This window comes from Apus apus, chromosome 2 (assembly GCF_020740795.1).
Source record: "Apus apus isolate bApuApu2 chromosome 2, bApuApu2.pri.cur, whole genome shotgun sequence".
Taxonomy (NCBI): Eukaryota; Metazoa; Chordata; class Aves; order Apodiformes; family Apodidae; genus Apus; species Apus apus.
This window is the reverse complement of record NC_067283.1, coordinates 147,559,340-147,581,299: the sequence shown is the minus strand read 5'-3', so window position 1 is coordinate 147,581,299 and position 21,960 is coordinate 147,559,340. Positions and strand designations below refer to the sequence as shown.

General features: G+C 41.4%; 1 protein-coding gene across 3 annotated transcripts in view; it reads left to right on the top strand.

Moving 5' to 3' along the window:
* Positions 1–741: 741 nt before the first annotated feature.
* ASAP1 (ArfGAP with SH3 domain, ankyrin repeat and PH domain 1) overlaps positions 742–21,960 on the top strand; it is a 156,174-nt gene continuing 134,955 nt past the window's right edge. For all 3 annotated transcript variants that reach the window (XM_051611203.1, XM_051611200.1, XM_051611199.1), the window contains exons 1-2: positions 742–980; positions 20,812–20,898. In XM_051611203.1, coding sequence (XP_051467163.1) covers positions 20,840–20,898 — 59 coding nt within the window. In that variant the 5' untranslated portion in view covers positions 742–980; positions 20,812–20,839. The remainder of the gene's footprint in view (positions 981–20,811; positions 20,899–21,960) is intronic.

Below are 21,960 nucleotides of genomic sequence, written 5' to 3'. Positions count from 1 at the left end.
TCTAGTGGCGGGGTTCCCTGCTCATGGCAGGGGGTTGGAACCTGATGATCTTTAAGGTCCCTTCCAACCTTAATGATTCTATGATTCTACGATAAATCATCACTGGGAGCTGCAAGTATCCTGTAGACAGCCATATAAACCTTGAGTTACAGCAAAAAAAAAGGGGGAAAACCAGGTAAAACTAATTCAGGACCCTACCAGGTAGCCACAGCTGGTGGCAAAGAGTCTTTCAGGCAGGTTGCTCTGCCGTAGCAGAATTCAGGGTGCAGTATCACCTCCTCCTCAGAGCTGGAAAATCATGCACGTTTTAACTCTAACTAAATAGAAATAGAGGAAAATACCCCCACCAGAGTAGTGGGGGAAGGAGAGGGCAGGGCTGAAGGCAGTGCTGCAGCTCAGACATGTGAGCCCCCCGGGCAGCTCTGTGTTTCCAGGCGCTGCGTATCTGGTTTCAGCCTCAGCTCTGGGCAGGCGAAGGGTTAATGGGAGACGCAGCACGTTAACTGTATCTGTGGAGATTATGCCATGTTTATCCAGTGTTCAGATTTCCTGCCTGAGTGTTTGGATTTCCTGAAATCCCTGCTATCAGCCCAAGTGCTGTCCACCGAGCAGACCTTTTTTTTTTTTTTCTCTCTTTTTCCCCCATTTTTTTTTTTTTTTTCCACTTTGTTCACATGGTAGGTTTTCCTTCCTGCTCTTTTTCTACTTGTAGTGCCTGTGTCTCCTCACTGGTCAGGACATTTATGGATGCAGATCAACACTCTTAGACTCCAGAACTCTGGGGATTGCTGTGCATTGGATTTCCTCTTTTTAAAATATTATTATATTTGCTTTATTTTATCTTTTTGTGGCAAGAAAACCTGAAGAAACATGCTTGCTTTCAGCTGCCCATGGGAGAATATGCTTTAATCTGAGATGGAATAATGGCCTTAGGTTTGAGGACCAAATCTGGAATGGGAATTCTGACCGCACGCATCCTGGTGAGTTCCAGCGCGTTGGGGCTGAGCGTGGTTGGTAACGAGCAGCTCTGGGACGGGGACAAAGGCTGAGCACGTTCATTCAATGCAGCTGCTGAGCAAACTGCAAGAAGCAGATGGGTGAAGCTGAAGTTGGAACTTTTTCCAAAAAAAAAAACCCAACTGAAATCCTTTTTTAATTATTCCTAAAAGTAGTGGCAGCTCTGCAGCCTGGATAACATCTAGGTAAACTTTACAGTAATGTAAATGTGTAAGGCCAGATTCTGCGAGTCCTTACTCATGTAAGTAACTTTTACTCACATTAACAACTTCAATGACTTTAAAAATAGCTCACAAAAGAAAAGACTTGCAGAATGGGACCCACATTGAGTAAATTGCAAAGTATCAATCGCAATCAAAATTAATCTTTAAAAAAGAGTTTTCCAAGTGCTTTTGCATGTTTCCTTAGCCTTTTATGTTTTATTGTTGATCTAGATTTAAATTTTAAGAAGAATCCATGTGCCAACTATTTCTCCTATTGTCTCTTAAATAAGTTTGCAGTAGGAGTGAAAACCTATTTAATGCAGCAATGTTCCGGGAGGCCAGAAAGGGGCTTTCTGTTGTTGGAGGGAAAATGCTGAGTGCTATGCTGCTCTGAATGAACTGGAAAGCTGCATTCAGACATGAGGCTTAGCTAAGGTTTTAGCTTCATTTTTGGCTGAGAGAGTCCATGATGGCATTATTAGCCTCAGGTGGTTTTAGTTAAACCGTGGTCACAACTGCAATGAGCTGACCAGTCTCAAAATCAGTCACTCAGCACTTAAAAAGAACAGGTCCTCTTTTCGGACTTCTTTGAAGATTTAATTGCTGGTGCGCATGGAAGTGTGGCTGGAATAAGATGAGGAAGATAAAGCATCACTGTTGCAACTTTTGTTCTGTCCCACAGTTGGAGGCTGTGGTTGTGTTGAACACTCCTGAGCTGCTCCTTGGAGCTGCTCTAGGGATTTCATTCTCTAATTTTACGGAAAAAAGATTGATTCAGAAATTGCTTAGATGTTTGGAAACATGTAGTAAAACCAGCTTGCCACAGTAATTTTACTTTAGTCCTCATTTTCCTTAGGCTATCAAATATGTCCTGAATTCTAGTGCATAATACTGCATGTCAGTCAAGAGACTTTAACATTTAATTTCTTCAGATTTGACAGGAAAGAACACTTTCCCTTTTTATACCAATAAAAGGAAAGAGTCATTCTCCAAATTCTTTGCAGAGCTTCCAAACCTGAAGTTTTAACCTAATTGCCTGGTATTCCGACTTTCCACACAACTCTTTGAATGTGATCCTGCTGCTCTCTTCAAGGTTTGGTATCAGTAGAAAGTTTGTGTGAGACCAGCAAGACCAAACTCATGTCTTTTCTGCCTGCAAGCCTTCAGGAATTCAGTTTTAATTATTAACATGGGGCAACGTTGAAACTGATGACATTTTATGCATGAAAATGTCAGTTCTTGCTCTGTACATAGGTTTGTCCTCTCACTGTAGGGGATTGATCCCCAAAAAATAAAAAGGAGGACAAGAAATGCCTCACCTGAGTTAGATCAGACTGTGGTGCCCTGCTTTGTGCTTTACATGGAATTTGGTGGTCTGTGGTCATGGATGAGATTAAACTGGCTATGGCAGAAATGTGCTCCTCTCAAAGCTGGCAGAAGGGTCAAAATGTCACCAATGATCAGTGAACCACAGAAAATACAGAGTGCAGATGAGGACTCAGGGGAAATACAAAAACTTCTCTAGGACTACACAAATCACAGAATTACAGAATATTTTAGACTGGAAGGGACCTCAAAGATCACCCAGTTCCAGCCCCCCTGCATGGGCATATACACCTTTGACATTTAATGGTCTTTGCAACGAGCAGGATTCTTGGGACTGGGTCAGTTGTGGGTTTTTCTCCCCATTTATTGCAGGACTGTCAGAACTTTCTGGTTTCAGTCAGGTTGGAAATGCTGTGGGAATAGTTTTTCTGGTGATATTTTGGTATTTCCTCTTCTGCTCACACCCAGACCAGGAAGTGCAGAAGCACAACCTTCAGCTCATTGTGTACGTGTTTCTTTTTATAAACCTGAATTCTCTTCCCTCCCCCCCCCCCTTTTTTTTTTTTCTTTCCTTTTGTCCTGGTATCCCTCAGATAGGGTTACAGTTCTGTTCGATTTAGACTATGGGAATATTTTATATCTCTTCTTATAACTATACCAAGCACTCTTTAGCTCCTATAGAAGTGATTATCACATCAATTTTGAATTACCTCAGTGCAATATTCCCAGCTCAGTTGCCTACGGCTAATAATGTTAAAGTGCCAGTATCCCCCAGTAGCTGTTTCTGCTGGCATTCACTCCTGTACCTTCAGCAGCATGAGGACTAATTGGTAACAAAGACCTATCCAGTTGCCCATGAAGAAATTCTGCAAAAGGTAATATTTTTGTAACCAACAGCACCATTAAACTCTCTAAGACTAGACCCTTCATGCTTTAATGTTCATTCCACCCTCCTTCTCCCCTTTCGGCATCAGTGAGGAGGTCCAACTCATGTGCCCTCACTCCACGTGTCCAATCCATTCACCATCACAACTGCCAGTCCTCCTGCTTTTCTTGCTGCTGTTGGCAACTTCAGATAAACAGTTTTGACAGGCACACAGTCCTGCAGAGCTAACTTCATACACACAGTGATGTTTCTCTGTTTAGATGATAAATCGACCACAGGAACTAAACCACTTTCACTGTTCCCCACATCCAGAGCTTTTAACCCTCCTTTTCATACTGTTTTCCAAAAAAACCAAAGAACTCAATTTTTATTTCATATCTAAGTAAAGTGGATCATGTCTGGATTGCAGCTTTTCCCTCAAAACTCTTCTAGACACTTTAGAGTCTTTAGGCCACCGTTGTATAAAGGAAAATAAACTTAAGAATGATCTTAAAGTTGGCCCATGGCAAAACAATTATCTTTATTTCCACTTGAGTCCACTCTCATGAGTGCTCCATGAACAGCTATGCTAATCATGTTCTGAAACTGTCCCTGTGTAGGATTAGGTTTTTAAGACAATTTGCTTCTCAGCAGCTTCATAGCCTCAAAAATACAAGGAAATGCAAGCAAAGGGAAGTGAATTTACTTCACTAAAGAACTCTGTAATTTAAAAAGCTTTATGGAGAAGAAATGAAATTGCTGAGGGGTTTTGAGCTCTGTGCTTGTGTTGGGGTGTTCGGTTTTTTGCTGCTGTTGGGTCTCTAAGTCTCTCTTGGGCTTTGAGGAGCTGCAGTGCTTCAGCGAGAGGGCACAAGGTGGGGGCGGGAATAACAGTGTTCTTCATTATTTCTGACACGGATTAGCAGCACGGCTTGGCCTGGACCACACTCTCTTCCCATGTGGTACCCAAGAGCCAATCTCTATCCATGCTGAACATGACGTGAAGCTCCTAACTCGGGCCCCCCTCAACCCCAAAGCTGGGTTCAGCCCCACATCTTCGCCTCCCCAGGAGGCAGCAATGCTTTTTTGTGTATCCTCCTCTATCTCGGCTGGAGTTAACAAAATCCATCTGCCTCTGTGAGTCAGAAGAAAAGTATTCGGCTTTTATAAGAGTTAAGGGACATAGGATAGGGCAACGTCAAAGTGCAGAAGCCTTCCCCCCCAGCTTGGCGTTAGCACAGCACACACGGAGAGGAGGTCGTGTTTTCAGTTCCCATTCACCAGATGAGCTGATTTACACCAGCAGAGAACTTGGCCCGTGGTGTGCATGGCCATGGCTGCCAAACAAGGCTCTTTTCATCAGCAGCAAACGTGAACAAATGTGCAAATGACAACAACCAGCGCGCACCGCGATGTGGAGGCTGCTGGCATTTTGGAAAAGTTGAAAGAAAACTCTGTACTCTTCTCATCAGAAGCAAAATGAGGAAGCCTCCCCCTGTCCCCTTCTGCCCCCACCACTACCACCCTGGCTTGAGCAAGTTGATCTGTAGGTATTTGTGTGGGGGTTTGCGCTTGGCGGTTAACCACATAACAATTTGAAGCATGTGGCTAAGGCAAAAGAAACTGCCTTTAAATGTTTGCAGACTGTAATTGCCTCACGGAGAGCAGAGCCCTGGCCGGGGGCTGCTGGCTGCCCAGGGACGGCAGCAGGAAGCCCTAAACATCCCACAGCAATGTCCTGCAAAGAGGGGAAAAAGTCTTATTTCATGCCTAGGAGATCAGCTTCTTGCCGATGCTCTGCAGCCAGGTCCAGATTTCCCCACTCCTGCTTCGTGTCTTTATCTGGTGTGTCAGGATGAAACACCCAGCAGGAAACAAAACGGAGAGAAGAGGGTTGGTCATGATGCGGGGGGGGCGGTTTCAGCAGGCAGTTTTCATAAATATAGCAGGAGGAAAAATAATCAACAAAATGGAGAAGCTTTGCTGCAAAGCAGAGTGCACCTGAGACCGTCGAGTGGTTCCTGAGGATGTGGTGACAGGCGGGTTGGGTGGGGCTGGAAGGCCAGATTCCGGGGAATAGCTAGGAACAACCCTGCTCCCAGTGGTGATATGCCCCATTCCAGCTCTTCCATCCCTCAAACCTGAATTTGTTGGGCAGGGAAGAAAAGCTGGAGGGAGGATATGTGCAAACAAGGCATGAGCAGTTGTGCTCACAAGGGTAAAGATCCCAGCACCCATTTGGTGCCAAGCACACAGTATCACAGAGCCATGGAGCTCCAGTAACATCCAGTTTTAAAGAATTTGGGGCTTAAAGGAACCAATAAAACTGAAGATTGCAGCATTTTCCCATGGGAGGAGATGCCTGTGAGACATTCTGCAAGTGGTTTGTGACTCCCAAAGGTCATGGGCTTTTCATGTCCATCTATTTGCAGGACATCCTCTCCTTGGCTCCAAACAACCATGTTCCTAAGTGTTCATTGACCAAATAAAATATTCCTCACCCAGCTGAAAGCCTCTTTTGTAACTCAGCAGGTACAAACACCATATCAGTACAGCCACAATAATGGGCCCTGATCTAGGAAAGAAAAAGACTTCTGGAGTATGACCTTGAGGTTGATAATTCAACCTGCTTTGGAGAAAGAGTAAATACGACCTTGCTCACTGTTGCCTTTTGGCACAGGGATGGAGTGGGACTGCAGCTAAAAACTGAGCTGTGCCCAGGGTTCCCAGGAGGATCTGCAACCACGTGCGTTTCTCCATATCTCTTCTCCAATCTGGGTAGAAAAGAAATCAGCTTTAATTAGTGGCCTTGGGATTGCCACCTTCTGGCACCAAATTACTATGTGACCACAGGCAAGTGACTGCATTAGCAGATTAGCAGCAGAATCATGGTTGGCTCCCTCTTTATTCTTGTTCATCTCTGAAGTAGCCAGATGGAAGTGTGTAGGTAAGAAATGCAGGGCACATGGTTGATGTTCTCCTCAAAACTACCGGGGCAAGAAGAGGGAGATGTCTCCTGCCAAGGCTTGCACAGCTGCATGCTGTTTTTAAAGTAGTTGGCCAAATTCATAGAGAGCAATGTTGCTCTGGCTAGAACTGCCAGTCAGAGAGGCAGCAGGACATTTCAGGCACTAGGACAAGCCTTATGGTATCTAGATTCAGCATAACACCAAGCCCTTAGCATAATGGTATGGTTCTATATAAGAACATTAAACCATCTGAGCCAGCTCTTCAGGATCCGGTCTCCAGTAGTGGCTGACATGGTCAGGATGCAGAAATTGAACAGGGAGGACATGTAGCCGTACTTTCCCAGATTATGATCCCAGCTTTCCAGGATCTTACCTGGAGGACTTTCTGAGTCACAGTGCATACTTGGGATGAACTTGTCCTGCAGATATTTACAACATGGATTTGTAGGCTTTTTTCAACTTAAGCTAGTAGACATTTTAAGCATCCATTAGAAAAAGGCTTATAGGGGTACAAAAAATTGTCAGACAAAAACGGGTAAACAAATTCCTGTAAGGAATTTTGCCTTGAATTTACAGCTGTTAAATCATTACTGACAGTGAAGTTCCAATCCTGCTCTCCTACTTGATTTATAACAGTGCTACAGACTGGATTTTATGGAAATATTCCAGATGTATTTGTAAGCACATAATATCTATGCTAGCAGCATGGAACTCTAATGTTTATTTGACCTAACTTAGTGTGGAACTATATTGATACTTTCCTTCTGCATTCAAACCAACCAGTTCAGTAGTCACCCAAATGAATATGTTTACTGATGTAATTGTTTACTTAATGGTGTATTTGTCTTAAAATGTGTAAGACCGTGTTCTCTGCTGATGCAGGATACTGGCTCCTTCCATCTGATCAGAGGCAGATTGTAGTTGCATATTATTTCATAATTATTTCAGCAGGTGTCCTTTTATTCCTGTTCATAATTAGTAGCTGAGTACTTAGGAAAGCTTGTCAGGATCAGAAATTCCTGCAATTCAGTAGTTACCTATATTAATGAACAAAGAGAATCTCTACCTTGGTCGAATAATTTCTGAAGGTATTTCATTAAAAATAGTGGGTACCATAATTCTACACTAAAGGTATTGCTTTAAAATTATTATCAACCAGTAGGGTGTAATTATGATCTCACATTTGTCCTAAATTAATGTCACAATCTGACTCTGGATTTAATCAATAGTAAGATAGGTCTCAGCCAAAATCCCAGATCTCATGGGTCATTTAAAATGTATCATTTTTATTTTCTGTGTTGTATGAAGTTGTGGTTGAAAAGGAGCTATCGTGTTCACGTGTTGAACAGGATGGGGTTAAAAATCTACTCCTGACCCAAGATGATCTACAGCTGGTATTTGTTCTCACTGCTTAGACAGACAAATGGGACTTGGCTCAGTTGAAACAAATTTCCTTACCATTGAGAATACTAGACTTAAAGGGCATCAGTAGCAGCAGGAACAAGAATAAAAAGGTGATTGTAAGTCATGTTTTACTCCTGTATGTTGGAGTCATATGACAGCCTACCTGACACCTGGTCTGAATTAGAGAAATCACTTGACTGTTGAGATTTATGTTTTTCTTCCCAGAGTTCCTATGAAGCTCAGACCAGTGATTATGCAGTCCCACTATAGGGTGGTATATAGGTGTATGCACATGGTATATCATAAACTCCTACTCTTCATCCCTTCCATTGCCTTCAGGCACAGAGAACAGCCTCGTTGTAAGGTTCCTCTTCAGCCAGAAACCTCCTTCAGCCCTGGATAATTTCTAACACTAATTCTGCCCATTTTAAGACTGTTTCATTTCCCAAACAGCCAGAAGGCCCTAAGCAGCTCCTTGTCAATGCTGGGATCTGCAATAGGCCCATGTCCTGTGAGTCATCTCAGCAGTTTCCTAAGCCAAGTTCTTCAATAGATACAACTTGAGCAAGAGAGTAGGATTTAAAAGAAAGCTCCTATATGAGATCTGCAGCATTAAGCAGATCAGGTGCAAGAAGAAACATGACCCCAGCCACTGAGACCAGGTTTAGCCTAACCCTAAGGAAAACAAGGAGTCTTAGGCAACACTTTTTCATGATGCTGGATGCTGAAGGACACCTGAAGGAAATCTTATTCGTGTTGTGATTTACATCCTGGGAGGAAAAAAAAGAACTTATATCATGGAAATTTAGATCATCTAAGTGGAGTTTAAGTAATGTATTATTGAGAACTAGCAATATTTGCAGCCTGGTCTCTACAAATGAGGCTGAGGCAATTACACTGTGTGTGCATATGTCCTCCTAAGACTTCGAATGCCCCTCAACCAAGACAGATGGAGGAACAGAGGTCTCAGGTGCTCCTACACATTTTGTAAAAACAGGCAGAAGGCTAGAAGAAAAAAACACTGTTTGTAACCTCTGACCACCTCCTCCCCCCGGGAAAAGCCACAGCTACTGAGAGACAAAAGAATAATTTCCACAGGAATGCAGCACCACTGTGCTCACCACAACCTTGGGGGAAAAGCTTCCACAGGCACTTGCCCTTCAGGCTGCCCATGTGGAGTTTTAGCTTTCCCAAGTCCTCTGGGTCTTCATGCAAACCTGTGTGTGCCAGCAGGGCTTTAGGAGCAGTAACAGTTAGGTGAAAGACACCCGTTGTTATTTATCCCTGTACTTAAATTCTGTCTGCTTGAAATAAAGGACTTCTTGCAATATCACAGGCCATTAAACCACCATGTTAATGCAAAAAGCATTTCCTGGGAATAATAATATCCTGGCTTGCATGCTAGCACTGACTGCTAGTATAGTGGTAATGTTTTACTTAGACAATCAACACCAGAAGAGGACCCTGTTTGCTAAAGCTGGCCATTGTAGACAAGGGCTTAAATTAGCAACTTTCAAAAGCTGGTTGCCTAAAATTCAGAGCCTCAGCTCATACCAAAGTCCTAGATTAATTATTTCTATGCCCTCTTGGAAGTGATGTCAGTTATTTAAGTCCACTAATTAGGGTTTTAGTTCAGCTCTTCTTGAGTTTTCCAGTGCAAGGCTACATATCTCATTCCTGAGCTGTGGAACAATTGTTTTTATAATTCAAAGGCCTTTCTAAACAGAAATCATCAGCTGGGCTAGACTGTTGAATACAAGTCAATTTGCGTCTTGGAGGAAGATACTGGACTCCCTCCAGACGTAAATTTAGACGGGAAAGAAACTCAGATCCCCACTTTGTGCTTTTGCTCCTTAACACCTCCAGCCATCTGTAACACACATTAGTTTTAGCAGGAGATGAGTAGTGGCCTTGAACACTCAGACTGAATAGTGTCATCCAGCTCCTGCTCCCCATGCAAACTGCAGCAAACTTTGCTCTGATTCCCACAGATAAAAGGCATGGGAGGAGGAAGGACCACAGTGACCAGGCAGCATCTGCGTGAATGTTGACAACACCCTCTGGTTTTGACAGTAATTATCAACAAGAAAATATGTTTCTGTTTTGTCCTTTCCTGTGCATGACAAAACCAAACAAAATATTTGTTTCCCAAAAAGGAAATAGGTTCATTCTGGAATGTGCTGGGCAGATCAGGTTCTTCTAAGTACTGAAGGATGCATATGTAGGATTTCAACATTTTTAAGCCCTCCCAGGATATTTGTGCAATATTAATTGTGTCAGTTACTGCACTGCTTTTGCAGCAATCAGTAGACCTGATGTAAGAAAATATGGCCTCATTTGTGCTGTTCATGTAGTCTTTCTTAAAGCAGAAGCTATTTGCAAGATTATAATTTCCCTCGCAGACACTATTTTTAATTGAGGAAGAGTTCTCTCAGAGGAGTAATAGTTTTACTTCTGTTCACATCTGTGCAATATTTTCCTGATCAGGAGATGAAGAGAAAGATCTAGCAACTGCTTCTCTAAGTAATAACGAACAGAGAGCTGTACACTAAATCATCATGTGCAATAAAGTAAAATAACAAACTTTGGCTGGAGATTAGTGAATGGAATGGGGCTTGAATCAGGTGCTCTCTGGGGAAAAAAAAAATCTGAGTTAGATTCAGTGCTCTATGGTTTTATTTTGTTGTTGTTTTTTTTCATAAGGGAAGATTTAACTTGATTGTTTTGTGATACTGACCATTTCTAGGCCTTGCAGAAGTGGTCTTAGGGGTCTGCAGGAGAGGCCAACATTGGCTGGAAATCCTGATCCCTCTCAGGCAGAGAAGAGACCTGAACGTGGAGCCTTCCCCAACACACAATGCCACTAACTGCTCAAGACATGAAGAGCTGAATTTAGTTCCCACCTCCATAGGCAGATTCATGGCTACAGGTCTGCTACAGAAGCAGAGCCCCCTGAATTATTGAAGGCTGTGGTAAAAGCCCAGTTGCACCCCTGCACCCCTCATGTTCCTTGTTAGGTGGTTTAGGTGCTTTCTTTTTACTGTCTCTTCTTCTATGAACACACTTTTAAGTGTCCAGCCTTCCAGATGCTGGCTAAAGAGATATATAGGCACCTGATTCAGGCTTCTGAATTTTCCCAGGGGCTAAGGCACCCAAAACCTAAACTTGGCTTGGCATTTCAGTGAAAGATTTGCTTGTGACTCCAACCTGAAGCAGCAAAATGTTTGCATTTCTAGCACTGTTCATAGAAGAAACTGACTTAAAACTGTTAAGCAGGGATGGGGACTGACTTTCCTGTTGGTAGTTATTTTAATCAGAGTTATCTCTTGTTTTGTCAAGATCCAGACTCAGTTCATTAATATATCAGATAAGGAACCCAAAGCTTCATAAATTAGCACTGATCATGCAAGAGATAGCAGAACTTTTTTCTTTTCCCTTTAATTAATTTTATTTGCTGAACTGAAAGTGAAACAGATCCCTAAGGCGACAGATAAAAAGGTCCACCTCAGTAGGTCTGATGCTGAATTAAATGCACAAACCTGCCTTCTCACCTGCTCTCAGGCACTCTGCAGCAGTGGGTTTAGTGACTTTGCCTTATTAACTCAGTTTCCTTCAGCTTTTGTAAAAAAATGGACTTAACAACAGCTGCCTGGAGCCAGAAGAAGAGACCAAGGCTATGTTATTGAAAGGCAGTATGCAATACCATTTTAAAATTCATCAAAGTGCTAAGAACAAATTCTCCAGAGATTGGGAGCTTAGTCATTCCAGGTTTCTCCAGCTCATTTAGATAATTGGTCCTTGAAATAGTTGTCTTTTTTTCTTCTCCTCTTTCTTTCACACTGGCACTTGGCAAATGTTCACTGAGCAGGCAGCTCAGCTCCGCAGCTGCAGAAGGGCAGAAGAAACCTCAAGATTCCCACCACGCACATCTCTACCTTCTATAATGGGAGCCAGCCCATATATCCAAAATAGCCATCCACAGTCACTTGCTGAGATACTAGTGACCTATTAGCCAGTTTAACTAATTAATACATTGGTAAAATTAATTTATTTGTGATTTACTAAATAGTATGAGACATTTAGAGAGCATAGTGTGTGAGTTATTGAGTATCTTCTACTACCATCAGGGTCTGGAGACACTCAGTCTGAATTGTGACTTGTGTGATTTAATTCCTTCTGTCTCAGTGTCAGTTCCTGCTGCCCCCAAGAAAGGCAGTCAAAGTGCCATCATATGAGTTTGACCAGAAAACTGATATAAGTGAAATTGAAAAAAGATTATTGATCAGCTGCATCATTCTTCTCTTGGTAAAAATAAACTTGGTAAAACTTATATGAAAACATACCATCTTACTGTATTTTACTTGTCTAACTTTTTCTATTCAAGAAAATCTAAAGATTATAACAACTTCCCATTAGATTGACAGTGGAAAGTGTGTCAGCACTAATAAGTATTTTTTTCTGGAGATTTCCATGAGAAGTTTATGGGGTTTTAATTTGTTTTCTCCCTCCTGGCACCTCTTCTTGAATGTAGAATTAGAGGTTTGGTCTTGTACCTGCCCACAGTATGGTTCAGGTAGAAATAAGAAGGCCCTGTCACAATGCACTTGGGCATGCAGCATCTCTGGGGTAGACGTACATCTCTGGGCTCAGCATCCTGCTCTCTCTTTTAGTAAGCAGCAAAGAATCACAGAATCATAGAATTGTTCAGATTGGAAAAGACCTGTAAGATCATCCCGTCCAGCCTTTAGCCTAACTCTACTAACCTAACTCCACCAGCCCACTGCTAAACCATGTCCTTAAGCACTGAATCTATACAATTTTAAACACATTCAGGGATAGTTATTCAACCACTTCCCCAGGCAGCCTGTTCCAGTGTTTGATAAACTTTTCTGTAACAAAGTTTTTCCTAATACCCAACCTAAACCTCCCCTGGCACAACTTGAAGCCATTTCCTCTCATCCTATCACTTGTTATTAGTGAGAAGAGACCAACCTCCCCTTGCTACAATTTCCTTTCAGGTGGTTTTAGAGAGCAATAAGGTCTCCCCTCAGTCTCCTCCTCTTCAGACTAAACAACCCTAGTTCCCTCAGAAGCTTCCTGGAAGGCTTGTTTTCCAGACCATTCACCAGTTTGGTTGCCCTTCTTGGAACCCACTTCAGCACCTTGATGTGTTTCCTGTACTGAGATGCCCAAAACTGAACACTATATTCAAGGTGTAGCCTCACCAGTGCTGAGTACAGGGGAACAACCACATCCCTGCTGCTGCTGGCCATACTATTTCTGACACAAGCCAGGACACTGTCAGCTTTCTTGGCCACCTGGGCACACTGCTGGCTCATGCTCAGCCAGTTGTTGATCAACACCCCCACATCCCTTTCTGCCATGCAATAAAAGAGACAGTTTAGGCTCTGATTCATCTGACCTTTATAGACATCTACATTAGTGTCTCTGTTTTAAACACCTGCTTTTGTAGGATGAGGTGAGCTGCAACCTAGTTTCAGTTCTCTGTATAGAGTGTCATCAGTAATGATAAAGGGAGCCTGGAGTGAACAGGCAAAGACACTTTGTCAGATACATCCAACTTTCACAGTCTAAAAGTTGAGTCAGACCTCGCTAAAATGGATGCAAAGAATTCCATTTGTAAGGACTGAGTTTGGATTAAGTTTTAAGGGCTCTGTTCTGTCACTTACTTTGAGTTAATCTCATTTTTCTATATACATAGTGTGTAGGATTTCAAAGGGCATGCGTATGGTTTTGGGCATGACTCACTATGGGAATAGATGCAGACAAGAACAAAAGATTATATTTAGGAACAAATTTGTATTCCTGTATTGAGGTTTCTATGCGCCTTGTATTTTGGAATGCTCTGTAGAGATGCCTTGATAGTTCTGCTCTCCACTGAAGGACAGGATGGCTGGCAGCATCGTACCAGCCAAAATACGTGACATTTTCACAGGGCTCCTAAGTAGAGTGGCAACACTTGGCACATGCCAAAGGACAAGGCATGAAAACCACAGCATTTTGAAGGTCAGAGCAGTACCAAGACAAGAGGGGTTGCAGAAGGCACCATGGAGTCATCCTTGTCATAAAAGCCTGGCTCTGTATTTGAGACATCAGACAGAGGATGAGCACATCGGGATCCAGTTCGTGATGCCACGAATTGGAGCCTAATGTACTCAACTTCAGTCAGGAATTTTCAAGTACAGAGCCAGGATTTGATTGCAAGGTTATATAGTCATCATATAAATATATATGAGATACATTCATTGGTTTCTGCCAGGTGATCGAACACAAGGACAATGCAAGACCTTAGTAGTGCCTGATGAAGCAGAAGCAGAAGATGTGCTTTGCACAAGAGCCACCAAAACAGAGTAGAAAAGCTGCTGTAGGAAGGACATTGGCAGTCTCTACACACCTGACTTTTTGTGTAGAGACAAGTTGATCTTCAACATGGCTACATCAGGTTTAATTTCTAATTTTTATAATTACTTCATCCTAAAAATGCAATCAGCAATGGGTTGATGTTGAATTCAGCCCACAATCAGTGGCTGTTGAGAAAGAGTGGGGCAGTGACAAGAAGATTTGATGTCACATTCAGATTATATTATTAAACTCATCCATATACAGTGCACAGGATATTTTGCTATTAACTACATCCTGACTAAGGAATTAAGCAGTGAGTAATCTCACAGAGAAGGTGGGAAACAGTCTCATTTGTAACTAGCCCCTTACAGTCTTCAGAAATGGATTGTAAGTAACCCAAAATCTTGGACTGTGGATGACAAGATCAGTGAGAACTCTCCAGAGGTCTGAGCAGATTAGCTCCTCTCTCCACAAAATGAAAATTCTTCCCTGAGCACAAGAAACAACTGATGGATGTAGTCAGAAGTCATCAAAGGTCACTCTTCAGTGGCTGCGATGAGAATTGTGTCACAATGCCATCACCCTGAAGCCCTCAGACAAATAAAAGACAGTCTTTGAACACCAGGGAGTCCTTCAGTCTAATTAGTTGCCCACATCTCTTTGTCAGGTATCTGAGTCTTGAAGAAAATTCACCTTTGAATGAGACTATAGAAGATTATCAAACAAGTAAGCCTAAGCCCTCCGGTCCTCGAGAGCAATGTATTGTAATATCATAGACCAACAGTGTATTGACCAACATCATAGACTCAACATTGTTACAAAACTGTTGAGTCTTAAAAGGACCATGTTTTGCACCACGAATTCCTAAACCAGATTTAAGCTGTCTGGTGCAACTCTTCTTCCAGTGCAACAATCAGCAGAAGTAGAGAAGTGATTGTCCCGCTGTACTCAGCACTGGTGAGGCCACACCTGGAGTATTGCGCCCAGTTTTGGGCACCTCAATTCAAGAGAGATATCGAGGTGCTGGAGCAAGTACAGAGGAGGACAATGAAGCTGGTAAAGGGCCTAGAGAATAAATCTTATGATGAACACTTGAAGGAGCTGGGAATGTTTAGTCTGAGGAAGAGGAGGCTGAGGGGAGACCTAATCAGTCTCTGCAACTACCTGAAAGGTCATTGTAGAGAGGTTGGTGTTGATATCCTCTCACAGGTAATTAGCGACAGAACAAGAGGGAATGGCTTCAAGCTGCAACAGGGGAGGTTTAGACTGGATATTAGGATTTTTTTTTTCACAGAAAGTGTGGTTAGACACTGGAATAGGCTGCCCAGGGAGATAGTTGAGTCACCATCCCTGGATGTGCTTAAGGGTCATTTGGATGTGGTGTTGGTGGATATCGTTTAGGGGAGAACTTTGTAGAGTGGGAATGATGGTTGGACTGGGTGATCCCAAGGGTCTTTTCCAACCTGAATAGTTCTATGATTCTACTGCATTTTCACAGCCCAGATATCCTGTCAAGATAATTTCATAATCATGTAACGATCACGTCAGCAGATGAGGGTGGAGAACTAATTTCCATTCTAAATATAAAAAACATAAATCCTTTTTTAATAATCTGTTATTTCTGAGATTACTGCCCAATAAATTATCTGAATTTTTAAGTTAATTTTCCCTGCATATTCAAACACGTTAATATTTCAAGCTGAATGGAAGAAAGCTCATAGTTTGACTATATATTTAAAAGTTCACTGGAATGACTTGAGGATTAGTAATCCTCTCAGTAAAACACTGGAATGGCTAATTTCAGGCACTATTCATAAAGAAGCAGAGAAAAATAATGCAATTCATGCCAATAAGGATGGAGTTAAGGAAGTTATGTTTCATTTCAAGAAAGCTATCTTGTTGTTTTTCGAGGTTTTATGTTTTCCTGAAAAAAAAAAAGGCAATACTATTGATGTAATACTTATGAACTTTCATAGAACTGCTAGCACCAAACAACATTTTTATTAAGAACTTAGTTACCTAAATACAGCACTGTAATTATTTAATAAAAACTGAGAAAGTGACTTTTCTCAGAAACTGTCATAAATAGGGACTCACCATCAAGAGGCTGCCAGTCAACTCTTCAGGGTCACTCCAGGGCTCTATGCTGCATTTGATGTTGTAATCAGAAACTTGTAAGGGAAACAGAATTATCACTGGTAAAATGAGCAGAAAATAAGGAGCAGTTGTACACCCTGAGCGAGCAGACTGTTGGGGTGCAGTGATCTGACCATGCAGTAAGGTAGGTACCCATGCACAAGGGCAGATGAAAGTCAAGTCATAGATGTTGTGACAAGAAATCCAGTCCTGGTGGTCACCAGCTTCTGTGGTTTTCACCAAAGGCTGCCTTTCCCTGCCTTGAGTGCTCAGGTCAGGCAGTGACCATGCAATGCATTTTGCCCTTGGATTCCCAAATATCAGTTACAGCAACTCCTAAGAACCTGTTCAAGTCTTCTTGTAATGACAGCTATGTATAGACATCCAGGGTAAACCAGACTCTTTAACAAATACATACATCTACTGCCATGGTTAGTGAAATTCAGTGATGACTTGTTCCATTATCACTTCTTTCAGCATTTAGCACCTGCCTATATACATGCTAGTATTTTGATAGTGTATTTTTATGGAATCACTGAAAACACACAGAGGTATGAGGTCAGGATGGAGCTTCTATTGCTTAGGATATCAACTCTGAGGTGACTTGTGCACAGACAAATATACTCAGATTTGCTTCACTGAAGTTTGTTAGAACACATCCTAATAGTGTTATTCAAATCATGGATTAGGGCAAAGCCAAAGAACGTTTGTTACAGCCTGTTTGGATGACACCAACATAGACACAAACAGAACAAACCTACAGCAGATTCTGGCATTAAATGAAAGGTGTTTAATTTAATCTTACAGTTGTTCGAGAACATGTCGGTTAGCCTATTAAAAATGTGATTTTGAAGACAGTCTTTAAATTTGTGAGATATGCTTATCAACAATTTATAGACAGAGGGATAACTTGATTCCCTGTAGTTCAAAAACCACCTTAATCTTATCACTTGCAGGAAATAAGATCTTTTATACCTGCTTTGTTTTAAAATGTCTTGCGATATAAAAGCTTTCTGCTCAGTCATTAGCAGTAAATTGCAGAATGAAGCAGTACCCTACAGCATTTCCAGATGAAGCAGTCTGTTTATACAGAAAGCACAAGAGCTATAATTACTACATGATCACATTTGTATATCAAGGTCAGAATTCTGTGATTCACGCTATTGTTTGGACATAAAGGGAGTTGATTTTCAGCATAGTGGTGTACAACTACTATTATTGTTACATCAGTGACTGTAGAAACAATATTAACTTTTGCTTGTTTGAGCTTTTCTAGTTAGGTTAAATTCAGTTCAAGCATACATGAAAATCGGGTGGTTAAAATTTGTCGTAAAATATTAATTAGACATGTAAAATATGTATTTATATTACTGATGATCAGGTTATGTATTCTACTAAGAAAGAAAAAAAAATCCTCCAAAACAAAATGCAAACCAAAATAGGTCATGAAATGACACGTAATCACACAGAGTTTAAGCAATATCAAATGCAGGTAACTGAAGGATGTAAAAACGTTTCGTGATCTTTTCCCCTTCTCTGCAAAATCCCTGCATAAGACTATTACTATCTTATATATTGGCATTTTTACTGTTCTGTTCCTGAGAATCCATTGGCTTTCCACACTATTTCCACAAATACTTTCCTCATGTGTGGACAAACAGAATTTCTTATTGTTTTATTGCATTTAATTGTCACCCAGCTGCCACTAATATCACCCCATTCTCAGCTAGGCCTCTTTCGTACTTGAGCCCCAACTAGTCTTTCTCTTCTTGGGTGTAGGTGTCTTTGTGTTAAAAGCAATCATCTTTCCCCAGGTTTTTCATTGTTCTCAATCTGTTCTGGGGTTTTATGTTTTCTATTCACTCCCTGCTCCCACTCACATACTGTTATATATAAGGACCTTACATAAAGCTGATAGTGTTACCTTCACATTGCCAAGGACGGCTTAGAAGTAGTTCTTTCTCTTTTTTTGGTTGTGAAACAGAGTCAAGGTGCCATCTTGACACAACCCAAGTTCTACTGCAGTCCATGGGTCAAGAGTTTCATAGAAGCTGTATTTAGCCTCAAGAGACTCTTCACCCTGACAAAACATTTGCATGGGTGTAAGGCCTGAAGAATTTGCCATCTGAATAATGCTCTCATAACTGTCCAAGGTCACCAAGTCGGGGTGTTGAAACTACATTCATTGGACCACCTTTCTTCTCCCTAGGAGAGGTGCATATGCTTCCTTCTCAGCGTTGTTTCTCGTCAATCAGTCCAGATAACTTTAACCAACTTGATTTCTTCATAAATATTTTTTCTGCATTTCTGTCATATTTCATTTTATTTGCTCATTGCTGTAGTACTGAAGAGCCCAGAAATCAGTCGGACACCTAGAAAGAGAGTATAATTACCCTGAACTATTCAGATCTAAGTGCAAAATGCCGGGCAACCCTGCCTATAGCAAATGGGCACTTCAATAACATTAAGTAGCTTATTATTTCAGACCTAAGGAGATTCTGTGACTTTTTGGACTTATGAAAAATAAATTACCATCCATTCAAAACATAATCTAATGTAAATCATAGTTACTTGTGAACTTAGGTCACCACTCAATTTAGAAAGCAATGAGTCACTATTATTTTCCCCTTTTTGCTTTTATTTGAATGGTGTACACCTATAATCATGAAGCTGACTGTTTTGCCTAACGAGATGGATAATATCATTAAAAGGAACAGATGTGCTGTAAAGTTTAACAACAAGCAGACATGTCATCGTGGGCTGAGCCAGACCCAGGGCTGCCAGTGGCTGTGATTTTGTTGTAAGCCTGTGGTACTCAGTTGTCTGGTGTGGAGGCCTTTCCCAGCCCATGAAAACCAGTGCAGCACCCAGAGCTTCTTCTAACATCTTTTTATTGCATGTAATGTAATATTCAACCATACTATTCTTGGTTTGAGGCAGAAACTTCTCTTACACCTTGCCTACGTTTCAACGGACACACCTCTTCCTTATGGACAGACCATAACTATTACTTCTCCCATGCTGATTACTTGGTGGCATACCTGGTAGAATCTCAGATCCTTTCCAGCCAGCACGTAAAAAAACAGAAATCTGCTGCTTAAAGAGATGTCAAGCCTTCCTAATAGCAAAAGAACTTTTGACAACATCACTTGAAAGTATTCTAAAGGCTCAGAAACAGAAGGGAAAAGAGATATAGTAACATCCCATCAAAAAACTTTTTGTCTCAATTTTTAATTGAATTCCATGCATTTCAGAGACAGAGATTATTCTGTTATTTTTAATGTTAAGGGTTGGAAAACCTCCAGACCCACATGACATATTTGGAAACATAAAACAAACAGGACAAAACTCATAAACAAACTACAGCAGTCTCTGGGGAAGCAGGTCAACAGAAGCAACAACTCGTCTCTTAGAGAGAAGGTAAAAAAAAGTAAAAAATAAAGACTTATAGAGGAGGAGATGTGTTTTTCCTTATGGGATTGAGGCGGGTGCAGACCCCTCAAACAGACTGGCTCTGCAAATTGTGTGATCTCGTGTTGGTCTCTATCCCACTCCCCTTCTGCTTTGGCCCCCTTGTTTGATACCAATCTCATCCTTATGGGTTACTGTCAAGTCTGTTCTTCCAGCCTACCTAGTCCACATCTCTGCTTCATGTGTCTTGTCCCAGCCTCCTTGTTCTACCACCTCATCTTTAAAGGCAATGATTTCTGGGTAGCCTTATTCTTCCCAGTCCCAATATCTGGCTCCAAGCCCTGGTGTATCTTTTACCACCTTGTCCCTTTAGACCTACCATGGAGATTAGCCCAGCAGGTCTCAGAGTGAAAGGTATGTTCCACTCTTACCCACCTTCTCCAGAGGCTCTGCAGCTTCTCTGTCACCTTCTTTCCCCTGCAGCAATGCAAGTCTTAAACCAAAAATAGTATGCAATATAATGGTAGAGAAGTCTGAAGAAAAAGTGTAAAACAACTTGTCCATGTTTCAGTATGACCATCTCCCAAAATCCTCCTCCCTTCTCCTACACACAGGATTCTTCCCTGCCAGGCCACTTCTTCCTCCCAGTTTCTTTATCCTTCAAATCCTATCTGCATTTTCCAAAAAAAAGATCAGCCTGGTGCATACACCTGACATGGAAATTTTCAGCCTGTATGGTTAGACTGATGTTATATCTGAAATCAGGGTCTTCTGAAGTGTCAGACAACTTGGGCACGTGATGTTACCAGCTCTGCAGTCGGTGCAGCTGAGTGAGTAGTTGCCACATTTAGTTAGACCAAGAGTTTTCCTGGTCAGCTAAATGAAGCTCTCATGTAGCAATTTTTAACAAGGTGTTATTTTCAAGGGGTTTCTAATGGATCTGCTTACCACAATTAAATTCACAATATCAAACGCAGCAATCAAATAACATGTGATAAATTGCTGTTATTGAAGCAATTGTGTTAATAAATATTGTTCCAAACTGACTGAATAAGTGATCTTGTCAGTCCCATAGCTTTGGTCAGTTTTACTTATTTGATCTTTTCTCCTCATATAGGTAGGTTTCTGGTCGTGACAGATGAGACATGAGATCTTCAGCTTCCAGGCTGTCAAGTTTTTCTTCAAGAGATTCACTATGGAATCGGTAAGAAATAATGAAGACATAAATAACTGGTATAAAATGTAAAAAAGCAGATCAGAACCTTTGAAAAAATTATCCCAAAAGAAATTGCTTTCACCATTTGCAATACCTGCCAGTAGTGGTGTTTGGGGTTTTTTTCTTCTGTGCTTGATGTCACTTCAGACATTACTGCACTGGGTGTTTTCCAGAGAAAGTCTAACCTATTGATCCTTCCAAGGATCAAAAAAACAATAAATCAGTAAATCTTTACAAATTATTGACTGCCTGAGCAAGTACTGGAACAAACACTAACACTTATTACGTAGTTTGCTTTGCTTTCATAGATTTCAAAGCTGGATTGGGAGCAGGGGCAGAGTATAAAAAAGACACTTTTTGTAACTCTAGTTTTGGTAACTGATGTTGTTTTAACTTTGAAAACAACAAATCTCTGAGATCAGCCTGAAAAATCTATGGCAAGATTTGTGCGGGGGCTTGAAAGAGGAGGGACTCTTTTCTCGTGATGTAAAGTGCTGAATAGCACACAGTTGTCTAAATATGCTTTTGTTTATTCAGTCTCTGGATGGTGAGTGCTCTTTTTTTTAAAGCTTTTACTGTGTTTCACTGAACTACTAAAAGCTACATTTAGATTGCCTGACTTGAACCCCCTACATCAACAACACTGGCTGTTAAGGCTGAAGTTTTCTCTGTACCTGGTGCACTGGCTGTAGCTGCCCTGGCACAGGTCACCGCTCCCTGCGTGGCCATCACAGCAGTGAGGGACTTTCATCTTTTCTTCCTCCCTGGGGAAAATTGTTGACCATATTGTGCTCCAGCCCAGCCAAAAGGGTGAATCACTGCTGCTGATCTGAAAACCGAATAAATCTTCCTTTGGTGAATTTGCTTTGTCACATGGTTACGCATATTTTCCCTTTTTAAGTCTGTGATGCCTTAAATAAGCAAGAGTTCAGAAGTTAAACAATCATCTTTTGAAAAGTATGAAGCTCTTAGTCTGGATATTCCTGTTTGATTTTGAAACAGCACTTAAGTTTTTATGTCCTACTGCTCCTAGACGTTCTGGGAGGAATA